The sequence below is a fragment of the Furipterus horrens genome, unplaced genomic scaffold, assembly GCF_987537825.1.
Source record: "Furipterus horrens unplaced genomic scaffold, mFurHor1.1.pri manual_scaffold_10, whole genome shotgun sequence".
Lineage (NCBI taxonomy): Eukaryota > Metazoa > Chordata > Mammalia > Chiroptera > Furipteridae > Furipterus > Furipterus horrens.
In genome coordinates, this window is record NW_028327180.1 from 79,975,349 (window position 1) to 79,996,274 (window position 20,926).

General features: G+C 44.1%; 4 protein-coding genes and 1 pseudogene across 6 annotated transcripts in view; 3 read left to right on the top strand and 2 right to left on the bottom strand.

The window, feature by feature from the left end:
• The window catches only part of AFF4 (ALF transcription elongation factor 4), a 69,405-nt gene extending 65,715 nt beyond the window's left edge, over nt 1–3,690 (top strand). The window contains exon 21 of the mRNA XM_090288344.1: nt 1,061–3,690. Coding sequence (XP_090144470.1) covers nt 1,061–1,188 — 128 coding nt within the window. The 3' untranslated portion in view covers nt 1,189–3,690. The remainder of the gene's footprint in view (nt 1–1,060) is intronic.
• Nucleotides 3,691–7,404: 3,714 nt separating this feature from the next.
• LEAP2 (liver enriched antimicrobial peptide 2) lies at nt 7,405–8,387 on the bottom strand. Its single transcript, XM_090288343.1, has 3 exons — nt 8,283–8,387; nt 7,979–8,118; nt 7,405–7,691 (listed from the first exon to the last, which is right to left on the bottom strand). Exons 1-3 carry the CDS (start codon nt 8,337–8,339, stop codon nt 7,655–7,657), a joined length of 234 nt encoding a protein of 77 aa, XP_090144469.1. The 5' UTR covers nt 8,340–8,387; the 3' UTR covers nt 7,405–7,654.
• A 4,225-nt stretch (nt 8,388–12,612) lies between these two features.
• Nucleotides 12,613–13,057, top strand: LOC150000818 (ubiquitin-conjugating enzyme E2 C pseudogene; annotated as a pseudogene).
• An 859-nt stretch (nt 13,058–13,916) lies between these two features.
• On the bottom strand, nt 13,917–15,153 carry UQCRQ (ubiquinol-cytochrome c reductase complex III subunit VII). 2 transcript variants are annotated; one of them, XM_090288347.1, is made up of 3 exons: nt 15,100–15,153; nt 14,765–14,932; nt 13,917–14,117 (listed from the first exon to the last, which is right to left on the bottom strand). In XM_090288347.1, the coding sequence occupies exons 2-3, from the start codon at nt 14,916–14,918 to the stop codon at nt 14,023–14,025; spliced, it is 249 nt and encodes an 82-aa protein (XP_090144473.1). In that variant the 5' UTR covers nt 14,919–14,932; nt 15,100–15,153; the 3' UTR covers nt 13,917–14,022. The 2 variants fall into 2 exon arrangements, with proteins under 2 accessions (XP_090144473.1, XP_090144474.1); XM_090288348.1 differs by having other exon boundaries at nt 15,091–15,144.
• A 119-nt stretch (nt 15,154–15,272) lies between these two features.
• GDF9 (growth differentiation factor 9) lies at nt 15,273–20,068 on the top strand. 2 transcript variants are annotated; one of them, XM_090288346.1, is made up of 3 exons: nt 15,273–15,425; nt 17,538–17,714; nt 18,886–20,068. In XM_090288346.1, exons 2-3 carry the CDS (start codon nt 17,582–17,584, stop codon nt 19,839–19,841), a joined length of 1,089 nt encoding a protein of 362 aa, XP_090144472.1. In that variant the 5' UTR covers nt 15,273–15,425; nt 17,538–17,581; the 3' UTR covers nt 19,842–20,068. The 2 variants fall into 2 exon arrangements, with proteins under 2 accessions (XP_090144472.1, XP_090144471.1); XM_090288345.1 differs by lacking the exon at nt 15,273–15,425 and having other exon boundaries at nt 17,073–17,714.
• Nucleotides 20,069–20,926: the final 858 nt, after the last annotated feature.

Consider the following 20,926-nt stretch of genomic DNA (forward strand, 5'->3'; position numbering starts at 1 on the left):
ATAGTTACATCTTGAGGCTTGATTAGACTCAATTTTATTATTTTAGATAAGAACGTTTCATAGGTGGCACTCTAGATTTTCTATTACATCATAGTATAAGGCATGCAATGGTTATCTCTTTTTTCGTGATAATAAAATCTGACTGTTGATTCACTTATGTGGTGTCAGCCCGGCTCAGTTTTTAATGTAAGATTCCCTATTAAACTTAAATGTATGCTTTTAGCATCCATTGATGATTATTACCTACATTTATTATTCCGTTAAGAAATAGAAAATGCATCAGGAATTTTCTATTTTGCTATTCCTTCTACATTAATTAGCTAGAATTCTGTAAAGAAGACCCCTTTCTCCTCAACTGTTTGCTTACTTCTCGCCCTGTTTGAGTAGGCTGAGATCTTTGTCATGAGAATGAGCCCTTTCTCTATGCACGCATAGTTGCTCTTTATTGTGTGAGTCCTACATCTCTCTCTTCTCCCAACATTGCACTGGGATCAATGTTAGGATACTACATCCCCCTCATCTCCACACCTGCCTCACATGCACATCGCCTGTATTTGTTCACATAGGGAGAGGAGAATCCTTTTATTTCCAACCCTTATATTTTTACACTACTATCTAAAGCATGGGATTTATCAGCATTGCATGGCATATGATTAGAGCAGAAAGGTTGGATACAGGCTGTCCTAAGTGTCTAACCTCACAGGGGCTTGTATGGGGAAACATGCTTCTTATACAAAAACAGTGCACAGAGAATGTTGTGAGTAATAACACACTGTAGTACTAGGTGTCCATTTTAATAATGTTCACTGCATGCTAACAGTTTATCATTTCCATCAGTGGAATTCTGCTTCTGTGTATAACACCTAATTCACGATCATTTAAAATGTTTGTGACCTAAGGAAAAAAAAAGAGATTATGTTCTAAGATAGGGACAGGTATTTTAGTGTAGGAGGGTGTTTTTCGACTTTATGAATACTACTTTATAGTCTAGACTAAAAACTTTTTAAGCAGTGACTCAGAAAGAGTGTACCTCATTTAATGAGTGTTTTTGGTTTTCTAGAATTCTTTGCTGAACTGGATAAAGTAATGGGCCCTCTCATCTTTAACGCAAGCATCATGACAGACCTAGTGCGTTACACCCGGCAGGGGCTGCACTGGCTTCGCCAGGATGCCAAGCTGATATCTTGAACTGAACACATTCTCGTTGCCTCTGATTTTCTCCACAACACTGTGTTACATCACGAAGGAAGACTGCCATAACATGCCACCTAGGCGACACTAAGAATGAGGAATGGTTTTCTCCTCCCTTGTTCATGTGTTACTGGTTTTTACAACACAGAGCCGTCATGTCAGTTGACCCCTTCAATATTCCCGATATGAAAAATTATTTAAATGCTTTGAAATCTGCAGCATATTGATAAGATGGTTTCAGTTACCTGTAAGAAGATTGAAATTCCAGTTTAATTCATAACTAACCAATTGAAAATTTATTTATTTTAATTTTTTTAAGTTCCCACATTGGGGCTAGTTTAAAACTTTAGTTATTTTTGCCTATAAATTTATCCTGTTAAATATTTAGCATAAATTTAATGTAGGCATTTTTATTTATATACTTTGGGAGTTTTGTTACCTAATAATATCTTTTTGTGGTAGCTCTTCTCTAAGAGTAATAGTTGGTTCATCTAAAATATGGACATGTTCTTTCTGTACCTACTACCTGATAATATTTCAAATCTTAACTGCAGTTTTATTAATGCAGAATTTATACTTAGTATTAAGGATATTCTTCTACATATGAAAATCACTTAAATATGAAAAGATAGCATTCTACATGGATGTAAAATGAAATATGTCTGATTTGGTATGCATTATTTCAAGAACTGTGAATGTGTGTTAATAACACTAACAATCACAAGGTGACTACAACTTGCATTTAATGCATTACAGAAGAGAGCAGGCAAACTTTCTAGGAGAAGCATATATGAAGGGTTTCATAAAAGGACAATCTTGAACTTTATGGGTTTTACTAAAACCATGTGTTCTTTTTTGTTACTAATTATTTGACAATTGAAACAGTAAGTTACTGTTGAGCAAAGGATGAGCAAACTCTTGAAAGTCGCTGCCTATATCTTTTTTATTGTTGATGTTTAAAGGGTAAAATCTCTTCAGATTTCTCATTAAAAATATCTTTTCCCACACAAGATTGTGATGCTCTGATAGGAGCATGCAGTGACTGATACAGGAATGGGCTGGAGCTTTGGTGTGTGTGCTTCTGTTATACAACTTAAGAGTTCTGATGCCTGATGTAGAGATGATGGATTTTTCCTTTTAAACCTGTTTTGTAATCAGTCCCTTTGTATTATGAAGGCCCTTGTCAATGATACATGTTTCTGATAGGATCAGAAAATTCACACTAGAAAAGTATCTAACTTGGTTCAATGTGAGCTCTCTTGGGAAGGGGTGGGAGTTAGGGGTATTGCTTAAAAAGCCAGCTCTCTAAGAGTTGTATATCAAAGTACCTTTTCCCATAAGGTGCATATAAGAGTCAAAGGTGAGAAATATTTCCTCTATCTTGTTTTTAGTGCCCCTATCATGTCTGGTGTGCCTTATAAATCTTACCTTTAAATGAAGACTCTGGACTGTTTACAAATGAAGTTTCACACTAGGACCAGATCACCCATACGCTTACGGTTGGTTTTCTGCAGTAACAATGTTAAATTCTCTCTCCTTTTAAAATCTTCTTTCAGGATCGCATAAAGATTAATTCTTTCAGAAAAGCTAATGTTTTGGTACATGACTTAGTCTAACCTATTGAGTAATGCTGCTTCAAATAATAGGTTGTCCTTCTCCCCATTTGAAAAATGAATCCCTCCAATCAGAAAAAAGGATTATCCTGCTATTTACAGGTGATTGCTAAGATTTGAAATGAGAAAGAAGGGATAGAAAATCTCCAAGCCCAGTGGTGCAGTGGATTCTCTCTGTGTTAGTCTCTTTTACACTTATTTATGAAGCTAGAGACATTTCATTGTCCTGTGGCTTCATATATATAGAGCTTCTTAACTGTTTTGTACCTCGTTGTTTTTGCATATCATTCAAGAATGATATTTACAAGTTATGTTGACCTTTTTTCCCTTGGAGAAATCGCCTCTGATATCTTTCTAACTTAATCTTCATGTTTAGGAATAGTTTTCCTTAAGAGAACAACTTCCCAGTGACCATGGTAGTTATTCAGTAGGGAACTTGCCACTGGTAATCCAGTGGACATATGACCTTACCTTCTCTGACTTCTCTGACCCCGATTCCTTCATTTGCAGTGATATCCTAGAAATGGAAAATGTATCCTCTGAGCTTTAGTTGGTCAGCAACAGCAGCCTGTGGGCACCGCTGAGTTCCAAGGTGCTCTAGTGTCTTGTGTGTCCTGAGAGGCAGCAGGAGAGTTTTTGGGGTCACCCTGGCATTTTGTTAAAGCAGAGTTTCCTGCATGTTTTATGGTGCTGCTCTAAGATACTCTCTCTAAAACTGTGTCGATTCTTAGAGAGTGAATTTTTCAAGCTTTTCAGTGGTGGTAATGGGTAATGGATCAAAGTTCTATCCTAAATAATTGAATTTTTAAGGTAATGGTCTGTGGAAACACCACTTCCTCTCTTGAGTCCATTTCAGAAGTTCTGTCTGTGTCTTTATCTGCTCCAGCACAGGTGACCATTCCTCCCTCCTCAGTAGGTGTCTTCAGTGTTCTCCAGCCATTTAAAACTGAATTTGACAGGTAGCTAAAATTTTACTTAGACTGAGACTTGTACTTAATAATAGCTAATTCTAGAAATAGCAACTATTTAAAACTTCTCTGTTGACTGCTCTTTAAGGCCACACTTATACGCCAGGAGGCAGCATCCTGCACCATTGGACTCTTCACAGGCAACCAATGAACAGACTGCATGGATGAAGTTGTTGTATCGTAGTCTTGCCAGCCTGGGCTGGGCTGTGGAGAGGGCTTTCCTCCAGGCGATTCAAGCTTCTCCAGTCCAGTCCCATTTCTAGAAATGGGAGCGTTCAGCCCATTTCTTGCCTCTGTGCCACCTTTTTCTGGTCATGTAGCCAAGAACTGACTTTAAAAGCAATGAGTACCTTCAGTAAATTTACAGCTGTAGTTTCTGAGGAGTTGTGGGGGTTGACTGACCGTCACTAATTCTCCAGTGTAAAAGCAATCCAGAGTAATATGTGCAGGTGCCCACACACACCTGTGCTGTGGGGCGCTCTCGCACTGGTGGGTCCCTGGGCATCTTGGCTGCGCTTTGAATGACACACTTGTGGCTTTATTAGATTCACTGTTGTTGTTTTTAATTGTTTCCTTTAATTAAAGAAAGGTTTAATCAGCTAGCTCAGATAGCATCATTTTGTGTTTAATGACAGAAACTTTGGGAAATTACCTTTATTGAATGAGCTTGCATTGTGTAGCAAGCGCCTACAAAAGGCATCTGTTCTAAATGAACGTTCTGGCCCTGGAGGCCGGCAGCACTCTGCAGCTTCAGAGCAGCTCGTGGGCTCTGCAGTCCGTGATGCCCCATGGTGCAGAGGAGAGGTGCGCTGTGCACTCTTCTAGGTATGAGGGTATGCAACTTTGGACTTTAAAACTATGTACACATGCTTTATATATATGTATGTATGTATGTATGTATGTATGAAACATGAAATTAGTTTGTCAAAAACGTGTGTGTTTAGTATTTTAGCTTAGTGCAACTATTTCCACATTATTTATTAAATTGATCTAAGACACTTTCTTGTTGACACCTTGAATATTCACGTTCAAGGGTGCAATGTGTATTCCTTTTAGATCTTTAAAGCTTAATTACTATGATTTGTAGTAAATTAACTTTTAAAATATATTTGAGCCCTTTTGTAGAATAACAGGGCTCTTACAGGGTGGGAAAGATTTTAATTTTCCAGTTCTTAATTGGACAAAACGGCCTCATGTATTTTGAATTCAAGGAGTTTGCTTCTGGGTCTCAGGAACATCTACTGGGAATGACTGATTTTAGGCAGATTGTGGTGATGTTTTTAAATTGAGAGAGCATTTCAAATCCTGTAACTCCTGTTCCCTAATTATGTGGAACATAGATTTCATTTCAATGTCATATATCAATGTGTTGGAGAGGCAGACTTTTTTTCAGTAATAAATAATATTGCACATTTAAGGTTGTATTCTGTAAGATAAATAGAAGAGCTAAGTATGGAATGACTTGGAAAATGTAGTGACAAGAGGCCAAATTGGTCATGTTTGTGAGCATATCTTCCACCTACTCAGTGAAGGAGAGATTTAGTTTGGACCCCCTAGACCCTAGAAATAGGCTGGCAAGTGACAGGAAGCAAGTTTTATAGTTCCTAAAGCAGTTGCTGATTTTATTCAGTTGCACCCTGGGGTTAAATAAAAAGAATGTACTGTCTCCAGTAAAGGGAATGGAATGAATATCTAAGTCTCTTCTTTTTGATAGAATTTGGCCACAGAATAAGGTGTCAGAGTTAAGTCTAAACCAAGTCTTGTAGATCTTTAAGCATCGTAAAATAGCCCAACTAATCAGGTAATGAAGTTGACTTCGGGAATGTCAGCATTTATCTCTCCTTGCTGCCATTGCTCAGCTAAACATAAATTGCCATTCTTAAAAAGAAACAAAAAGTACTCTAGATGAGCATGAGGGGGAAAAAACAATTCCCACCCAGAAATTCTAGTACTACTCAGTTTTGACCTTGTCTTGCTTCCACGTGGAGTTTCTTTTCAGCTATTCACTGATGGGTATTTTCTGCCTGCCATGTTCTTCTCTGGAAAATATGTATCTCTTTGGAAATGCTGCCGTTCAAGTCACTGCCATGATTATCCATACTGTTGAGTTTGTCGTTGCTGTTCAAGAAGTGTCCCTATTTTACAACTTGATGCACACACCTGGCAAGTCATTGACATGAGCATTCAACAGTACTGGGGTTGGGGTTGGGTGGGCGGGGGCAGGGCTCACCAACAGAGTTGGCCTAAGTGGCAGTGCCTGGAAAGGCACCCCCTTTGAGGACCAGATATGGGGTTGGTAAGCACAGTCATGAAAATTTCTATCTAGCCTCCGTTTTGAATGGTTTTAGGAAATTTTGTATATGGAGGATGGAAATGCTTATATATTTATTGAAAATTCTTTTATTTGAAATTAGAATTATTTGGTGAATAATGGTTTGATATTTGGGGAGGGTTTTGGAGGGGAGGTAGCACCGCTGTTGAATTAGAAGCCTTGTTGATTCTGCAGAAAGGTACTGTTAGTGTCTGATTGGATGCCTTTGTTTTGTACATGATCCAGATCTTTGTTTTACATTTCTCTTGCCCAAAATATTTAGGCATCTGACATTTTCAACCAAAATTTCAATTATATACTGTGATTTTATTTGTTGCAATATGTTAAAATTTCAGAGGTACTTTGGGGTTCAAAGCTAGGATTTCTAAGTCAGTATGTGCATTTCACATAATAAAGCTGTTAATGGTGAGCAAAGTATTATATACTAACTAGATTTTTCCACATCTGTATAATATATTATATGTATTTTGTGGTATTGAGATTATAGAAAGTTTAGAATGTCAAACATGCGTTTAATGTGTATTTTTAAATAAATTTATGGCAATTAAAATATTTGGAGACAAGGGTATCACATTTCAATTTGTAAAGATCTTTTTAACTCTACTGTGTCATTAAGATGCTTTGTATAATGCCAAACCATAGCTGGAAAAACTAAGTTTAATAAATATTAAATAGATTTTCTGTATTAAAGTTTATAAACATTGTCAATTCTCACTTTGCCCTTTTCATGTAATTTCTGTTTTGTGTTTTAGACTCCAGTGCTACTCTTCTTATAAAGTCTGGTCCCTCCAGTCCAGGTCTCGTTTTCTGATTACAGAAATTCTGTACTTTTGCTGGCCATGAGTTCATGGGTCTTTTTGCATAGATGAGACTTTGCCCTGCTCCAACAGAAATCTCAGACAAATCCTTTTTGCTCTTCTCGGTGCCTTGGACTTTTACTGTTTTATTAAACTAGATTTTCTTCCAGTCCTGCCTTCTGTTCAGTCACAGACAAACGTGGGCACATCATCGGGTAGGTATGCCAACACTGCCCATCTTTGGCAACTTACTGAAGAGCTCTTTCACAAGGAGTGAAGGGTTAGGATTCAGGGCCACAGCTTAGGAACTTGCTATCACATAGGTATTACTAAACATAACTGAAGCCTGCTGTGTGTTAACTCTCACTACGTTTGTTACTAGTCATTGTTAGTTTTCAAGACTGAGAAATAATGCATCATTATTAGGCAGTGCTGTCTTTTTCTTTCCTGTAGTATACAAAACCCCTTTTCCCCTCAAAGCTTAAATTCCAGGCCACCAAAAATTTCAAATTTGAGATCTTTAATAGTATATGTAGAAAAATAAACTCTTAAATTGACAAGTTCAGTTATGCTCATCAAAATATCAACACTCTAAAAAGAAACGGAGACCAATTTAAAGCATACATCTGTCTTTAAATATTAAAAACACAAGATTGCTTCACTTAAATGTCTCCAGCCATCATGCAGTTAATCAATATTCCATAGAACGGAGCATTGTTGTGAGCGCTGTCCTCCTTTCTCCTGGTTTGTGCATCATTCCTGGGCCACACTCAGGGAACATCGTCTCTTTCTGAAGGAAAGGAAAAGGTTCATAAGACAAAGGGAGCAGTGCCCAGAGCCAGCCTGCCGTTTCCTCCCTCTGGTTGCTCTCCCTAGTCTTAGGGAAGGCTGCAGGGAGGGAAGGTGCTCCTCTCATGGCACCTGTGTGGAGCCACTCTCAACTCCTGAGGGATTCTCCAAGGAGGGCCCAGCCTCAAGTCCTCCATCCCAATTTTATTCTTAGTTCTGTGTGTGCGCTGATCTCTGCCTAGCTTCCCAGGCCTCTGGCTCAGCACTGCTCCCAAGTTTGTGGAGTACCTGCATAGCCTGGTGACACATTCGGAGTCATCCCGGCAGGAGGCTCCAATGGGCCTGAGGGAAACCCCTCTCCAAAATGGGGTCATTCTCCGCAGCCTTCTGTTTGCTGAACTCAGTTCCGGAATTGGGGAGCCATCTACCTGTAGGGCAAAGACAAATTCGCCTCAGGTAGGGAAGAGTTCCGCCCTTACCCAGGATGCTGTAGATTGAGCAGAGGAGCCATCCCTTGGGACGGACTGTGTCTGGCTCCGGTTCTGCTCACAGCACTCCCGCCCCCACATCCTCATTTGTATCCTTTCCTTACCTGGCCCCACAGCAACAGGCAGACCATGAGCACTGCAAAGAGTTTGAGGTGCCACATCTTTACACGGGGGATGCTGGCGCCTGGAAGCCAGGGACAGTCCCACTTCCTTTTATAGACTGAGATCTGTCTCTTTTATGGTTGCCAGGTGACATGGGGCAAAGTTTATTTTTGCACTCGGGTTGGTTTAATAAGTTAATGCCTACCAGGGGAATGTGCTCAAGGCCTGCCTTTCAGGCACGTTGTATTTACTGATCCCCGATCTGGACTTTGATTATGTTGCTGGCTTGGACTCTTTCACCCATTTTAGCAAAAGTCAGCACTGCCCTCTCCCCTGTGGAAGCCACGTGAAGCCATTGAGGTAGGCCAGGCATCTAGCCACATGTAGATACCAAAATAGCTCAGTGAGATCACTTTAATCAAAATAGAATTCTGAAAATGAGGTCTTCAGAAATAGTGTTGACTCCTTGCAGGCTTTTCAAGGAAAGAGGCACTGAGCTCTCATTGCAAGCAGTTGGATAACTTATCTCCCTGCTGTGGGACGACACTTCAGCAAACGAGGTCTGCAGTGCCCCAGCCCCGCATTTGTGTAGATCGACTGTCACCCTCATCTTCTGCTCCAGATGATCTCCCTTGAAGAGTGGAGACCCAGCTGTGGAAAGTTCAAACTCTTTTGTCTCCCTGTCCTCTCCCAGGGGCAGGGCCATCAGGACTGATGTGGGACTTATGTGAACCACAGGTGAACTGAATGAGTAGACTGATTTGTTTTGTGAATGAGTTGGGAGCGAGGACTCCTGAATAAGTGGGAGAGCTGGTGCTGGGAACAAACCACATTGCAAACCCCTGACTTAACGGGCTTCCCTGCAGTAGGTGACTAGGGCCTCCCGAAGGGCGTGTCCTCCCAGCAGCCTCCAGGAAGCAGGCCTAGGGCTGAGCTGTCTCCAAAGCCCAAAATTCCTGCTGGCTTCTTGGGGCATGAACCTAAATCATGAGTAGTTATGGGTACTGATGATATGGGCATTTTAATAAATTTGGGGGGAAAAGTGTGCATTCTGAGTAAGGAGATTTATAGGACTTTAGATCCTCCTGTGACCTAGAAGGATTAGCCAAGAAAACAAATGCAGCGATTCCTTCTCTGCCTGTCATCTCCCTGGAAACTTCGCTGATACCTGTTTCCAAGGCCCGTCTCACCTTCAGAGGTCGGATATTTGGTGAGAGCCTACCTGTTCACCAAGGAAAAGTAAGGAGATACGGCACCGCTGACAGAAGGTCGCCAATCCTCCTGCCAAGGGGGAGGGTGGTATGGTGGACCTCAGAACTGGGGTTGTGCAGGGTGTCACCACAGATCTGTCTGTCCTGGTTCCAGTCCTCGCAGGACCTTGCAGCCAGGCCTGGAGGGAAACACTGCTGCCTGCACTTTAGGAACATTGAGAAGCAGACCTCTGCCAAAGCCACCTACCCATTCCTGCAAGTGTGCGACTAGTTAGCTGCTCCTTCCCTTTACCCCGAGCTTGGGTCCTGAATGACCCCAGGTAGGGGCTTAACAAGGAACTCTTGTTGGGTGGGGAGGAGGCTACGTGGTGACCTAGTGAACATTGGGTAAGAACAAATCCGATTAGATAAGCAAAAGACTGAACAACGTGATGTCCTAGAGCCGGTTGGGCCTGTGGACTCTGTCAGCCTCCCATAATCGGCCTGGAGCGATGTGCCAAACGAGATTTGAAACTGCTCATTCCAAAGAGGGGCATTTCCCCCTGATCCTCCATTTCTGCCTTCCTGTACTCCAAGCAAAATCAAACTAGCCTTTTGTGTTAATAAAGCCAATACCACAGCCAAGGTGAGGGTATGGTGGACCTCAGGACTGGGATTGGTCAGGGTGTCACCACAGATCTGTCTGTCCTGGTTCCAGTCCTTGCAGGACCTTGGAGACAGGCCTGGAGGGAGACACCACTGCTCCAGTTCCCTCCCTGTACATGGAGAAAAAAAGGACCATTCATTGTCGTGGGTGTGACAACACTGCAGAAGCCTCTGTGGCTCACGCCTCTTTCTTGTCTGCCACTTCCTACCAAAACTAAAGAACCATCGGTTATTGCCGGTAGAAGAACGACTGTTAGGGGTTTAAACTAACCCTGTTGTTTTAAATCAAACTTAAAGAGTGGCATCCAGGCAACACTAAACTAAAGTGACAGCTGTCCACAGCCATCCTATACCCCTTGAGTGGTTGTGAAGACCTATTCCTGAAACTTGATAAAATAAAAAAACTGAAATGTCATGGGCTCTCTGCAATCAAGTGTTTTGCTGAGTGAATAAACACATAACTACATGTTCCTTCCTCCAGGAAAAGGCCTAAGAGCCTTGAGGAATTTCAGCCATAAGAATGCTTGGCTGGGAGGTGGGAGTGGGGTCTGGGTAGGGTAATTGACTACCGGCCAGCCATTCCCCTCCTTGGGCTTTAGTCTCTTGTCCTGTCCATCAGATAAGAGGAGATTCCTGGGGCCTCTCAGGCACTGACATTTGGAGGTTCAAGTGATTAAGTTACAAGAAATTGAGACTGAGGCACATTTGCTGGTTGATAGCTTGGTTAATGCTGAACACAGCTGCCAGGGAGTTTCTGCTTTGGAATGAAATGGGAGAAAGAGGCTGTGGTACAGGAACAGATGTTTGAAACACATTCAAGGTGGAGAAACCATTAGAGCTTGGCAGTAACTGGAAACTTTCGCTGTTCCTGAGCAGGACATGTCTTAATAAAAAATGACTTTCCTGAAATGGGAAAACTTTTCCAGGTGAAATTTCAACAAAGGGTCAAAGTGTATTTGCTTTTTTCCTGGCTGGAGCTGGCAGACTCCTGGGCCTGCACTAGGAAGACCTGTATCTCCAGGACTATTGTTGGCCAACTGCAGAGCTCCCTTTGCCACATCCTGCAGCCCAGAGGTGAAAGCCCTGGTTGGGTTAGGAGCACTGCTAGGTGAGAGAAGGGCAACACAAACGAGTGGTTGTGCCCCCAGCGGCGGGTGGAGGAGCTGCACCCAGGGCTGAAGGACCCAGGTGGGCGGGTGGGTGGGTGGGTTATATGCCCTGAGGCCCACAGCAGTGGCCCCTCTTTCTTTGAGATTTTACCCATTTCCTTTTCTTTATGGATTTCTACAAATAGTCTCTAAAATGATCCCAAATCATGTACAGGAGCAGTGAATTATGACAACTCACCACAGCCTACCACCACCGCCACCTTAGCACCCTGCTACACAGAGCTCTTGTGTCCCCAAGTTTAGGGGACACCTTTTGGTGAAAGGCAGTCTTCACAGCCTTTAAGTTTCATCTAAAGGCAGCAGCGCAGCATGCATGGGGCTTGCTGCAGGGGCTTCTCAGTAGGGTACTCGGGGTAAAAGGATTCAGACCAACAAGTTCAGTGCTGAGAAAGGCTAAGTTTGACTTTCAGCTGGCATTTCCAAAGGAGTCAAAGTTTGAGGATAAAATGAAGCCAGGAAGGTGGGAAAGGGTGGCCATCTCCCCTAGGAAAGTTTAGCTCGGGGCTGAAATCAGAGGGAGAAAGTGAGACTCATGAATGGCTGTGGTCCTCCCCTGGTGTGTGAAATCTGTTGAAAGTGCAGTTATGGGTGGGTGCATGTACATCGTTTTCAGGTCCACAGCACTCATCACTCTTCATGACCCAAAGGTGCTGCAGATCAGGCAAGCCCTGAGAATAAACCCTGACAAAGAGCCAAATGGGAAAATTAAACCATGTTTGGTGAGTTTTCATCACATCACCATCCTTTAAGCCTACACCACTTGGCCGAACTCATTTCGTGTTACTCATTTCAGAGCAACCCTATGGCTTTGTATTAACACATCTTTTTCACGGGCAACAAGTACAAAGCTCAGGAAGGCAGGTATGACAGAGGAAGCAAGTGAAAGGGTATGGGCCCAAGGCTGTCACTTGGCCATTCCTCCTTATCCTGCCTCACAATCAATGCAATTTATCTTACCAATTTTTTTTTGTTTGGAAGTATTTTAACTTGGTTCCTAAAAGGCAAGAACAATCATTAGAATAAGGAGAGGTACAGCCTGGGACAGAAGCTGAGCTACAGTGAAAGCTACTGCTCTGGGCCAGCAAGTGTTGTTCAAGGAGAGGAAGTTTCTAGAAATGAAGCAGGGAAGCAGAAGCCTAACACTGCCAACACTTAACACCACTAACTCCTGTTGAAAGTAAAAAAGGTGCCTTTTTGAGTTAGTCGTGATCTCCGCGTTCCTGTGTCCCTGCCAGCGCTGCCAGCATTGCTGCCACCCTTGGGGCCCCATGGGCAAGGGGACGGTGGTGGGTATGTTACAGCAGCTGATGACCCCCATGATGCCTGGTGACGCAGGCATTTCTGCCTTCCCTGAATCAGACCACCTTTTCAAGTGGGTGGGACCACCCCTGGAACAGCTGGCGCAGTATGAGAAGACCCGAGGCATAAGCTCACCCTTGAGTTCCCCAGGGTCTACCTGTACAATGCACCCACAGTGAGGTTCCTCACCCCCTGCTCCCACCCCAATGTGGACAACGAAAGGATCATGTGCCCCGACATCCCAAAGGACAGTGGTCTGCCCTGGACATCAGGACCATCCTATTCTCTATCCACCATCAGGACCATCCTATTCTCTATCCACAGCCTACTAGAACCCAGCACTGATAGCCTGTTGAACACACAGGCTACAGAACTCTGGAAGAACCTCCCAGCCTTGCTAAGAAGTACCTGCCAGGAAACTGTGCAAAACAGGTCTCCAGCCAAGAGCCCTGACCGCTGTGCAGTCTCTCCTTAAGAGATCTTCACTTTTTCCTTAGATGGTCTGTCCTTGTCTTGATTTCTGTATAGGACTGTCTTTAGCTGTGGCTTTTTTCCCCCCTTATTAAGTCTGTGGTTGAGGCCCTGTAATAAATATATTATATACTTTTTTTTAAAAAGGTAATTCAAAGGCTGCAGAACATGGGTAAACTTTTTCCATAAAGGGCCAGAGTAAATATGTTGTGGTTTATGGGGCATATATGACTACAAACCAGTTAGCAACCTGGTACAAATAGCCAGGGTGCTGCCCCGGGTCTACAGGCCAAGGGGTCGCATCTCCTTGTATAGCTGACTCCCTCTCGGGCTAAGGAACGACTACCTTAGGAGGAAAGGCAGTATAGCCTTACTTTACGAGCATAAACTTTAGTGCCAGACTCTACCATTTACTGCCTTTATAATTTGGGGCAAATGACTTACCCTCTCTGTGCCTGTGTCCTCATCCACAAAACGACTGGAATGATAGTTCAAAGGTAGTTCTGAGGTTTAAAAGAGCTTCTTTGTGTAAAGGGCTAAGAAGAGTACCTGACACATAGTAATGACCATATAGTTAGATTTTAGTCTAATTACAGGAGCAGAGGGTCAGGAACTAACACTCCCCAGTCCATGCCACTCACAGCTGGCCAGGGTGCAGGAGTGGCTGCAGCAGTTTCTTGTAGATTACACTGTAGAACAAGGGTGAGCCCCATTCCTTCACCAAACTCCCAGGCTAGCCAATGTTGTTCAGGGCTCATCTGGGGAAGGGAGTTCATGAACTTGAACATAAGCAAGTCACACCAAGGACTCTCTCTACTCGCAAAAATGCAAAACCACAACATTGCAGCCTATAAGAAGTTTATTGTGTCTTCAGGACCTTACAGTGTAGACTCCTCTTCCAGAGAAGGGCCTTTCAGAGGCAAGGAACCATCCTCCAAATGAGTTGCTCATTTGTCGTTTTCATAGGCAGCCAGATTCTTCCTCTTGGATTTCTCAAACTCCTGGGTCCCCCATGTGTAGACAAGATAAAATGCTACAAACGCTTTAAAAATAGGAAGTGAGAAAAACTAGTGAGCATATATAAGACAAAGGGGTTCCCCACCTTCTCTGAATCACAACAGATTCTGCTCTGGGGTTTCTTGTTTAAAAATGAAAACAAACAAACAAAAAAACATTTTTAAACCAGATGATCAAGAAAGGTTAATTACACAACCATTTGATAGGTGACCAAAAGAAAAGGGTACCTGGGAAACAGTGTCACCAAACCTTCCCGATCTCTCCCTTATGGCACATTTAAAATTAGTTAAGGTAAAAAAAGAAAAACAGTAAATATTTTTGATGAGACAGTGGAGATAAAATTAACAAACTTCATCACTTAACCAATTCACAATGTTATGCAACTATCACCACTATCTCCTGCACATTATCACAAAACAGTTCGTCGCTAAGAAGGGAGTAAAGACCTCAGAGGGAGACGGAGTCGCACAAGTGACTTTGGACCACTCATTTAAGTTCTCCGTGACTCAGTTTTCTCATCTGTAAGATGGGGACGATGATATGACTAGTTCAAGGACCCTGAAGAATTTTTAGTGGGAAACCGTGTGTACGGCGAGCGCTCCGCGACGGGCCCACAGTCACCACGGAGAACCGGAGTCCGGCCCCCGCCCCCGCCCCGGCCCAGGCACTCACGCGGCACAACGCGCAGGATGGACGCCTGGATGCGGCGCAGCACGTTGGGGACGCCCTTGGTGATGTAGTGAGGGAAAGCCTGCTGCTCGAAGGGCGACAAGCTGTAGGTGATCACATGCCGCACCCGAGTCAGCTTCCCAAACTCGCGGCCCATGGTGGCGGCGGCGCCTGCAGGACCGAGGGCGGACAGGTGCAGGGCTCAGTCCTGGGACGCGCCGCCCGCACCGGGACAGGCCTGCCCCCGCGCTCGTCGTCCTCCCCAGCCCAGGTGGCGCCCACCCTCCCAGGGGCCACAAGGACCGCGCGACCGGACCCCACTCCCGCACCAGGGTCACCTCGCCCTCCACAGCCGCGGGATCCACCGGCCTCTGTCCGCCACTTCCGGTAGAACCGGAAGCTGGCCTAGGAGGCCGTGAATCACTTCCGGGCATACTATTTTCCCGCTGTCCCCGGGGGAGGCGCCGTTGCCCGGGTTTTGGAGGAAAGTACTCCGGCGGGGTGACTGGCTGGGCGGTACCTGGGCTGGGGGATGGGGCCTAACGGAGGATGGTCGTCGGGCGCGCTTTGGAGCCCCGGGGCAGTCCCCCGGGCTCTCACCCTTCTCCTCAGCTCTCCGTCTTGGAGCCGCCGGACGTGGTGGTGTGCTGAGGGGGACAAATAGGTGATGAGAAAGGGGCCCGCCGACCTCGAGGGCTGCGCTGGCCTGGCGCTGAGCACCTGGGAGCCCTCCACCTATGGAGAACGCCCCTGAGGCTCGAGTGGGTGCCTCCGCACGGCAGCGCACGCCAGGTTTTACACCGTCTGGCGCGGTAGCTGAAACCCGGCTCGACCCCAGTACCAAAATCGGGGACTCAGATCTGGGTCTTCCCTTTGCCGCCGCCCCCGCCGCCGGGGACTCCACGGGAGGGGTGTAGACTTCCCCAGGGTGGAGTAAAAACGTTTCCTCAGATACAACCACCAGAGCCCCCAAATACTTGTCAAGCAATTGATCACGGGCTGCTAAGTGGCAGTAAAAGACGAGGCTACCCGCATGGCATCCAGCTCGCGCCACTTCCCCGTCCCCAAGATGGAGAGGGTGGAAAGAGGGATGGGGGATAAGTCGTGACGCCCTCCATTCTCCCCTTCATTGCCGGGGTAGGGGAAGGCGAGCGACGGTGCCCGTGGTGGGTTACCTGTGGGGAAGGCGCTTGCTACCTAAGGACGCTGCTGCCCTGTGCAGCTGACTGTTCTGCAGCCGCGGGGTCTGTACATGCGTTCTTCATGGAATTGCTGGCCATCTTATAACCCTGCTTCTTAGCCAGAGGCCAGGTAGGCTTGGCAGGCCAGGAACTTAAGCGTTTATTTTTAGAAAAAGGAAGGGTAGAGAAACATCAATCGATTGCCTCTCACGCACCCCCAACCGGGGACCTGGCCTGCAACCCGCCTGGGAATCGAACTGCAACCTTGTGGTTCTCAGGCTGGTGCTCAGTCCACTGAGCCACAGCAGCCAGGACTGATTCAGTATCTTGCACCAGGAGTGTGGGTTGCCTTTCTGCCAGCACAGTCTCTTTAGGGGTGGCACTGGATATCCCCGTGTTTCTGCTATTCATGGCTCACCTTTGTCTCATTTTTCTAAAACATGATCTCTAGCCTGGTCTCAGCTCCCAGGTGAGAACATAAATACTTCTAACAGTTAAGAACAGTAATACCCTAGGAAATTTGACCACCATTTGAGTGATTAACAAAAAGTAAAATTTTCATGTACTTGCTAGCACCTGCAAACGTCTCTAAACCTTTTGACCAAACTGTACAGGTGAATGTGCAGACAAAACGAAGTAAAGACATCAAGATATTATATTTAAAAATGAGTCAAGGTCAAAGGTGATGTCCTCTTTTTTTAAAGCATATTGCTGTACGTATTCCAGGTCCATATTCTCTACTAAGCCACCTGGGAGAACTGGGCAACCTACCAGTTCTCTGCTCTCTGGAATTTCAATGCCATCTGTGACTTTCCCCCACCCTCCAAATCAATATGTGGTAAATAGTTAATCTAAGCACCAGAAAGTGGGAGAGATGGTGAGGATGAAGAGACAGGAAGGGGAAACGTGATACTATAAATAGCATATCCACAGATCTTCCTATCATCATGAATAATTAGTTAGCTTTTCCATGTGCCTTGGAAGTTTCAGCAAGCACCTAAGGAACATGTTAAAAATCCTAATTTCAAAAAAAAAAAAAATGCGTGATTTCAAGATCATTTCTTAATTTCTCTTAGCCTTTCAGCTACATAGCTGGTGCATTAGTATAAAGATAACTTAAGAGGTTTTAAATAAATGAAAGAGGAAAGCAAAATAACCAAATAAACCCGTATCTAATGAGGACAAATTGGATAGTGGGTTGTTATCAGCTGTTTGATACACAGCTGATAAAAATTATCTTCAGCTAAGCATCCTTGAGGTCTGATTACAGAAGTGACCCTAGCCCACCCACACACCTAAAATTTATTTAAGAGATCAACCTAGGCTCTTACTAGCTTTTACGTATGGTTGTGTTCCTTGCTAGTTCTTGCAAGCTATGGCGCTCTCCAGCAAATTCCTTTTTTGGTTTGGCTGCTTTTCCTGGCTGTGTTTTCCTATTAGCCTTGGTTCTCAGGCTTCTAGGGGAGAAGCTCAGATTGCAGTTAGTGCTAAATTGGAATTCGAGGCTGAACCTTGGTCCCTGCTGCAGCCTCCAGGTGGGAAAGACAGATCTGGCCCTGTTTCCCCTCTCTTACAAGTTTTGTGTGATGGGCAAGGTGGGGCCCCTGGGCTGCAGCCAGACTCCAGAGCTCTGCGCTACATGAAGAGGCTCTATAAGGCGTATGCTACCAAGGAGGGGATCCCTAAATCCAACAGAAGTCACCTCTACAACACTGTTCGGCTCTTCTCCCCTTCTGTCCAGCACAAGCAGACCTCTGTGGACCAGGTGACAGGTCTGTAGGAGCAGATTGGTTAATGGGTGGAGGGAAGACGTTAGACTGGGCTGCCCTTCAATTACAGAAAGGAGCTGGGCCTTGCTCCTTGAATTGCAGTTTACTTTGCATGATACTCAGTATCATGATTCAGACAAATCTAATACTTGGTCTTATTGTTCCTTCTAGTGCTGTCATGGGTCAAGGTGGGCTAATATGATAGAATGTTAGAGCTAGAAGAGACCTAATGGCTCTAGAGGCCAAGGAAGGTGCTACTGGAGCAGGTTGACATCTTGTACAAGGTCACAAAATCAAAACTGGAAGCCAGGTATTTGGACTTCCCAGTTGTTTATTCTTCCCATTCTACCAATGCTGGCCTGAAAATGTGCCTAAAATGTCTCATAGCTATGGGTATTCTTTGTCACACAGGCTGTTTTCCCCTGGCTTGTTACTTTCTGTGAGAGGAAAGCTAAGTCTTGGTTCCAAATAGTAGGTCCTTACAAGAACAGAATCAACAGTTTGAGTCAGCACCTTGGTGAGTGTGTGTGGAAGAAGCAGTGCTTATATATTTATATATATATTTATTTTTTCAGTATTCCATGGTTCTAACCCAATAGGTCAGTGGTGGCTCTTTCAAACCCTTCCTCCTTCCTTGGTGTCTTATTTTGGTGGTTTTAGAGCCCCCTTTGTTGTCCATCTCAAATATTTCAAATTAATGTAGACAATTAAGCATTCTTTATTAATGCCACCCATTAAGGCTTAAAATGTCTGCTTAACAAGCCTGGTAAGTGTTTTTTATTATAGTTTTCCCTTTAAAGACTCCCGAAGAGAAAAACATTTTTTTCCTTATTAGCTTCTTCTATCTTTGGAGCGAATTAATTAAGATTCTAAAACTTAAGAATGTGTAATAATTCTCTTGTTTAATTCACCACCAAAGCTGTTCTGACTTTCTGGTGAGAAAATATCCACCAGAAAATATCCATTTGTAGTTTCTGGGAATTAGCTATGGTCCCAATTACCTGTATCTTCTGTATAACTCACCCCCCGCCCCCACCTTTTCTTTGAGGTTTGGGGAAGTGGGAAAAGAGGAGGGAGAAAGCACATTCTGAAATACTAATTCCTTGATTTGACTTCCTGTTCTTTTCAATTTTTTTGTATTCAAGCACTACTGGTGGATTGTTTTTCTCCGCAGGAACCCTGCCATCAGTGGACCTGCTGTTTAACCTGGGTCGTGTTACTGCTGTGGAACACTTACTCAAGTCAGTCTTGCTATACACTTTCAACCACTCAGTTTCTTTCCCCGGTGCTGCTAAATGCATGTGCCACCTGGCGATGAAAGAGCCAGAGTCCTCTAGCAAGGCTCTCCCTAGAGCTCCACACTCCTTTTCCTTGAAATCACAGTTTGAATTTAGAAAGAAATACAAATGGGTTGAAATTGATGTGACTGCCCTGCTTCAGCCTCTAGTGGCCTCTGCCAAGAGAAGTATTCACATGTCTGTGAATTTCACATGTGTGAAAGACCAGCTGCAGCACCCTTCAGCACGGGACAATCCCTTTACCCTGGCTCCCCCTTCACTGCTTCTGTATATGAACGACACAAGTGCTCACACTTACCACGAGTGGCATTCCCTCCAGAATGAAAGGAGCCCTTCACAGGCTCCTGCCCAGAGAGGTCTGTCTGCCTGTCCCACGGGAAAAGAGGCTGCCAAGGAAGTAAGATTTACCCGTCACCGGAGAGGTCAGGACACTGTCAGCTCAGCATTGAAGAAGCCTCTGGTTCCAGCTACTTTGAATCTGAGTGAATACTTCAAACAGTTTCTTTTTCCCCAAAATGAGTGTGAGCTCCATGACTTTAGACTTAGCTTTAGACAACTGAAGTGGGACAACTGGATTGTGGCCCCGCACAGATATAACCCTCGATACTGTAAAGGGGACTGTCCAAGGGCAGTCGGGCATCGGTACGGCTCTCCAGTTCACACCATGGTGCAGAACGTCATCTATGAGAAGCAGCTCGACTCCTCAGTGCCAAGACCATCGTGTGTGCCTGCTAAATACAGCCCTTTGAGTGTGCTGACTGTTGAGCGGGATGGCTCAATCGCTTATAAGGAATATAAAGATATGATAGCCACTAAGTGCACCTGTCGTTAACATATGGTCCTCTAAACTAAAATAATGATCCTCTTTGGCAAAGTAAATGCGTACATGTGCCTTCAGGACACAGCTTCATGCATCACATCGCTGAATATAATGCAATATGTCTTGTATGAGGAGGAATCTGTATAGATTGGTGCATTCTGTGGCGTCTATCAGTGTAAAGGGATAATATTGCCTTTTTTATTTGCAAATGTAAATTAATTATTTTGGAGAGCTTTCGGTTTCTTTCCTTAAGCAATTTTTTCCTTTCCATAAGAGTATTGTTTTTGATGTTAAAAAACTTAATTAGCATTAGTATTGGATGGAAGTGTGCTCTAAATAGACAATTCAGAGTGTTGTAGTCTTATTTAATAGAAAAATAAATTCCTGTCAATGGCATGAATGTTCTGTATGTGTGTTTATTAAATAAAGATTGCTTTTATGTGGTGATTGGGGAGGTAGAGGAAGTGTCTAAAAGCTAGTTTTGCCTCAACTTTTGATCTCTTTCAGAGTAAAGGAGAGGCTAACTTCTTTACCTAAATCCTGATGAAGGGAGGTTCACTAGGTCTAGAGAGTATGCAACAAAACCCATTTCTGTTGCATCAATGCGACTGGTACGCACTGTACTAACTTTGCTCATTAGATGGCTTGTATAAATTGCTCCATTCATATCGAACAATATAGCATTTGTTCTATATATTTAAAGGAAATTGCCTTGCAGAATCTTTCCAAGAAAATGCAGTGTTAAAGAGTTTTTAAATGCATTTTCTTCTTTATGTATTTAGATCTCTGACCCTATGGAAGGAAGTCAAGGAGCATTTTTGTTTATTTTTTCCAATTTCCCTTAGCCCCCATCACTCCACCCCCGCATATTTTTTTCCAGGTGGACTTTGGACTGTTTCCACTGATCAAGCTGGCAGTGACAAGGTTATATTACAGAAGGGGCCTTGTTTGGATATGAGGGCTTATATGTGAGTTTTTAATTTACATGAAGAGAGCCCTAGGGGCACAAAGGACTAATGTAGTGGTTTCTGTTTCAGAATTTCTAAAACCTAGACTACAAACCAAAAGTATCTCCTAGGTGTGAGAAGTACTTTCCA

What these genes read in the sequence shown, in the direction of transcription:
- LEAP2 (XM_090288343.1), bottom strand. Translation starts at nt 8,339, where the DNA reads ATGTGGCACCTCAAACTCTTTGCAGTGCTCATGGTCTGCCTGTTGCTG. An exon ending in GCCTGTTGCTGTGGGGCCAG is followed by an intron (nt 8,119 to 8,282) that starts GTAAGGAAAGGA and finishes TTTGCCCTACAG; the next exon opens with GTAGATGGCTCCCCAATTCC. An exon ending in TGTGTCACCAGGCTATGCAG is followed by an intron (nt 7,692 to 7,978) that starts GTACTCCACAAA and finishes CCTTTCCTTCAG; the next exon opens with AAAGAGACGATGTTCCCTGA.
- UQCRQ (XM_090288347.1), bottom strand. Translation starts at nt 14,918, where the DNA reads ATGGGCCGCGAGTTTGGGAAGCTGACTCGGGTGCGGCATGTGATCACC. An exon ending in CATCCTGCGCGTTGTGCCGC is followed by an intron (nt 14,118 to 14,764) that starts GTGAGTGCCTGG and finishes CTATTTTTAAAG; the next exon opens with CGTTTGTAGCATTTTATCTT.
- GDF9 (XM_090288345.1), top strand. Translation starts at nt 17,318, where the DNA reads ATGGCGCTCTCCAGCAAATTCCTTTTTTGGTTTGGCTGCTTTTCCTGG. An exon ending in CTCTGTGGACCAGGTGACAG is followed by an intron (nt 17,715 to 18,885) that starts GTCTGTAGGAGC and finishes TTTTCTCCGCAG; the next exon opens with GAACCCTGCCATCAGTGGAC.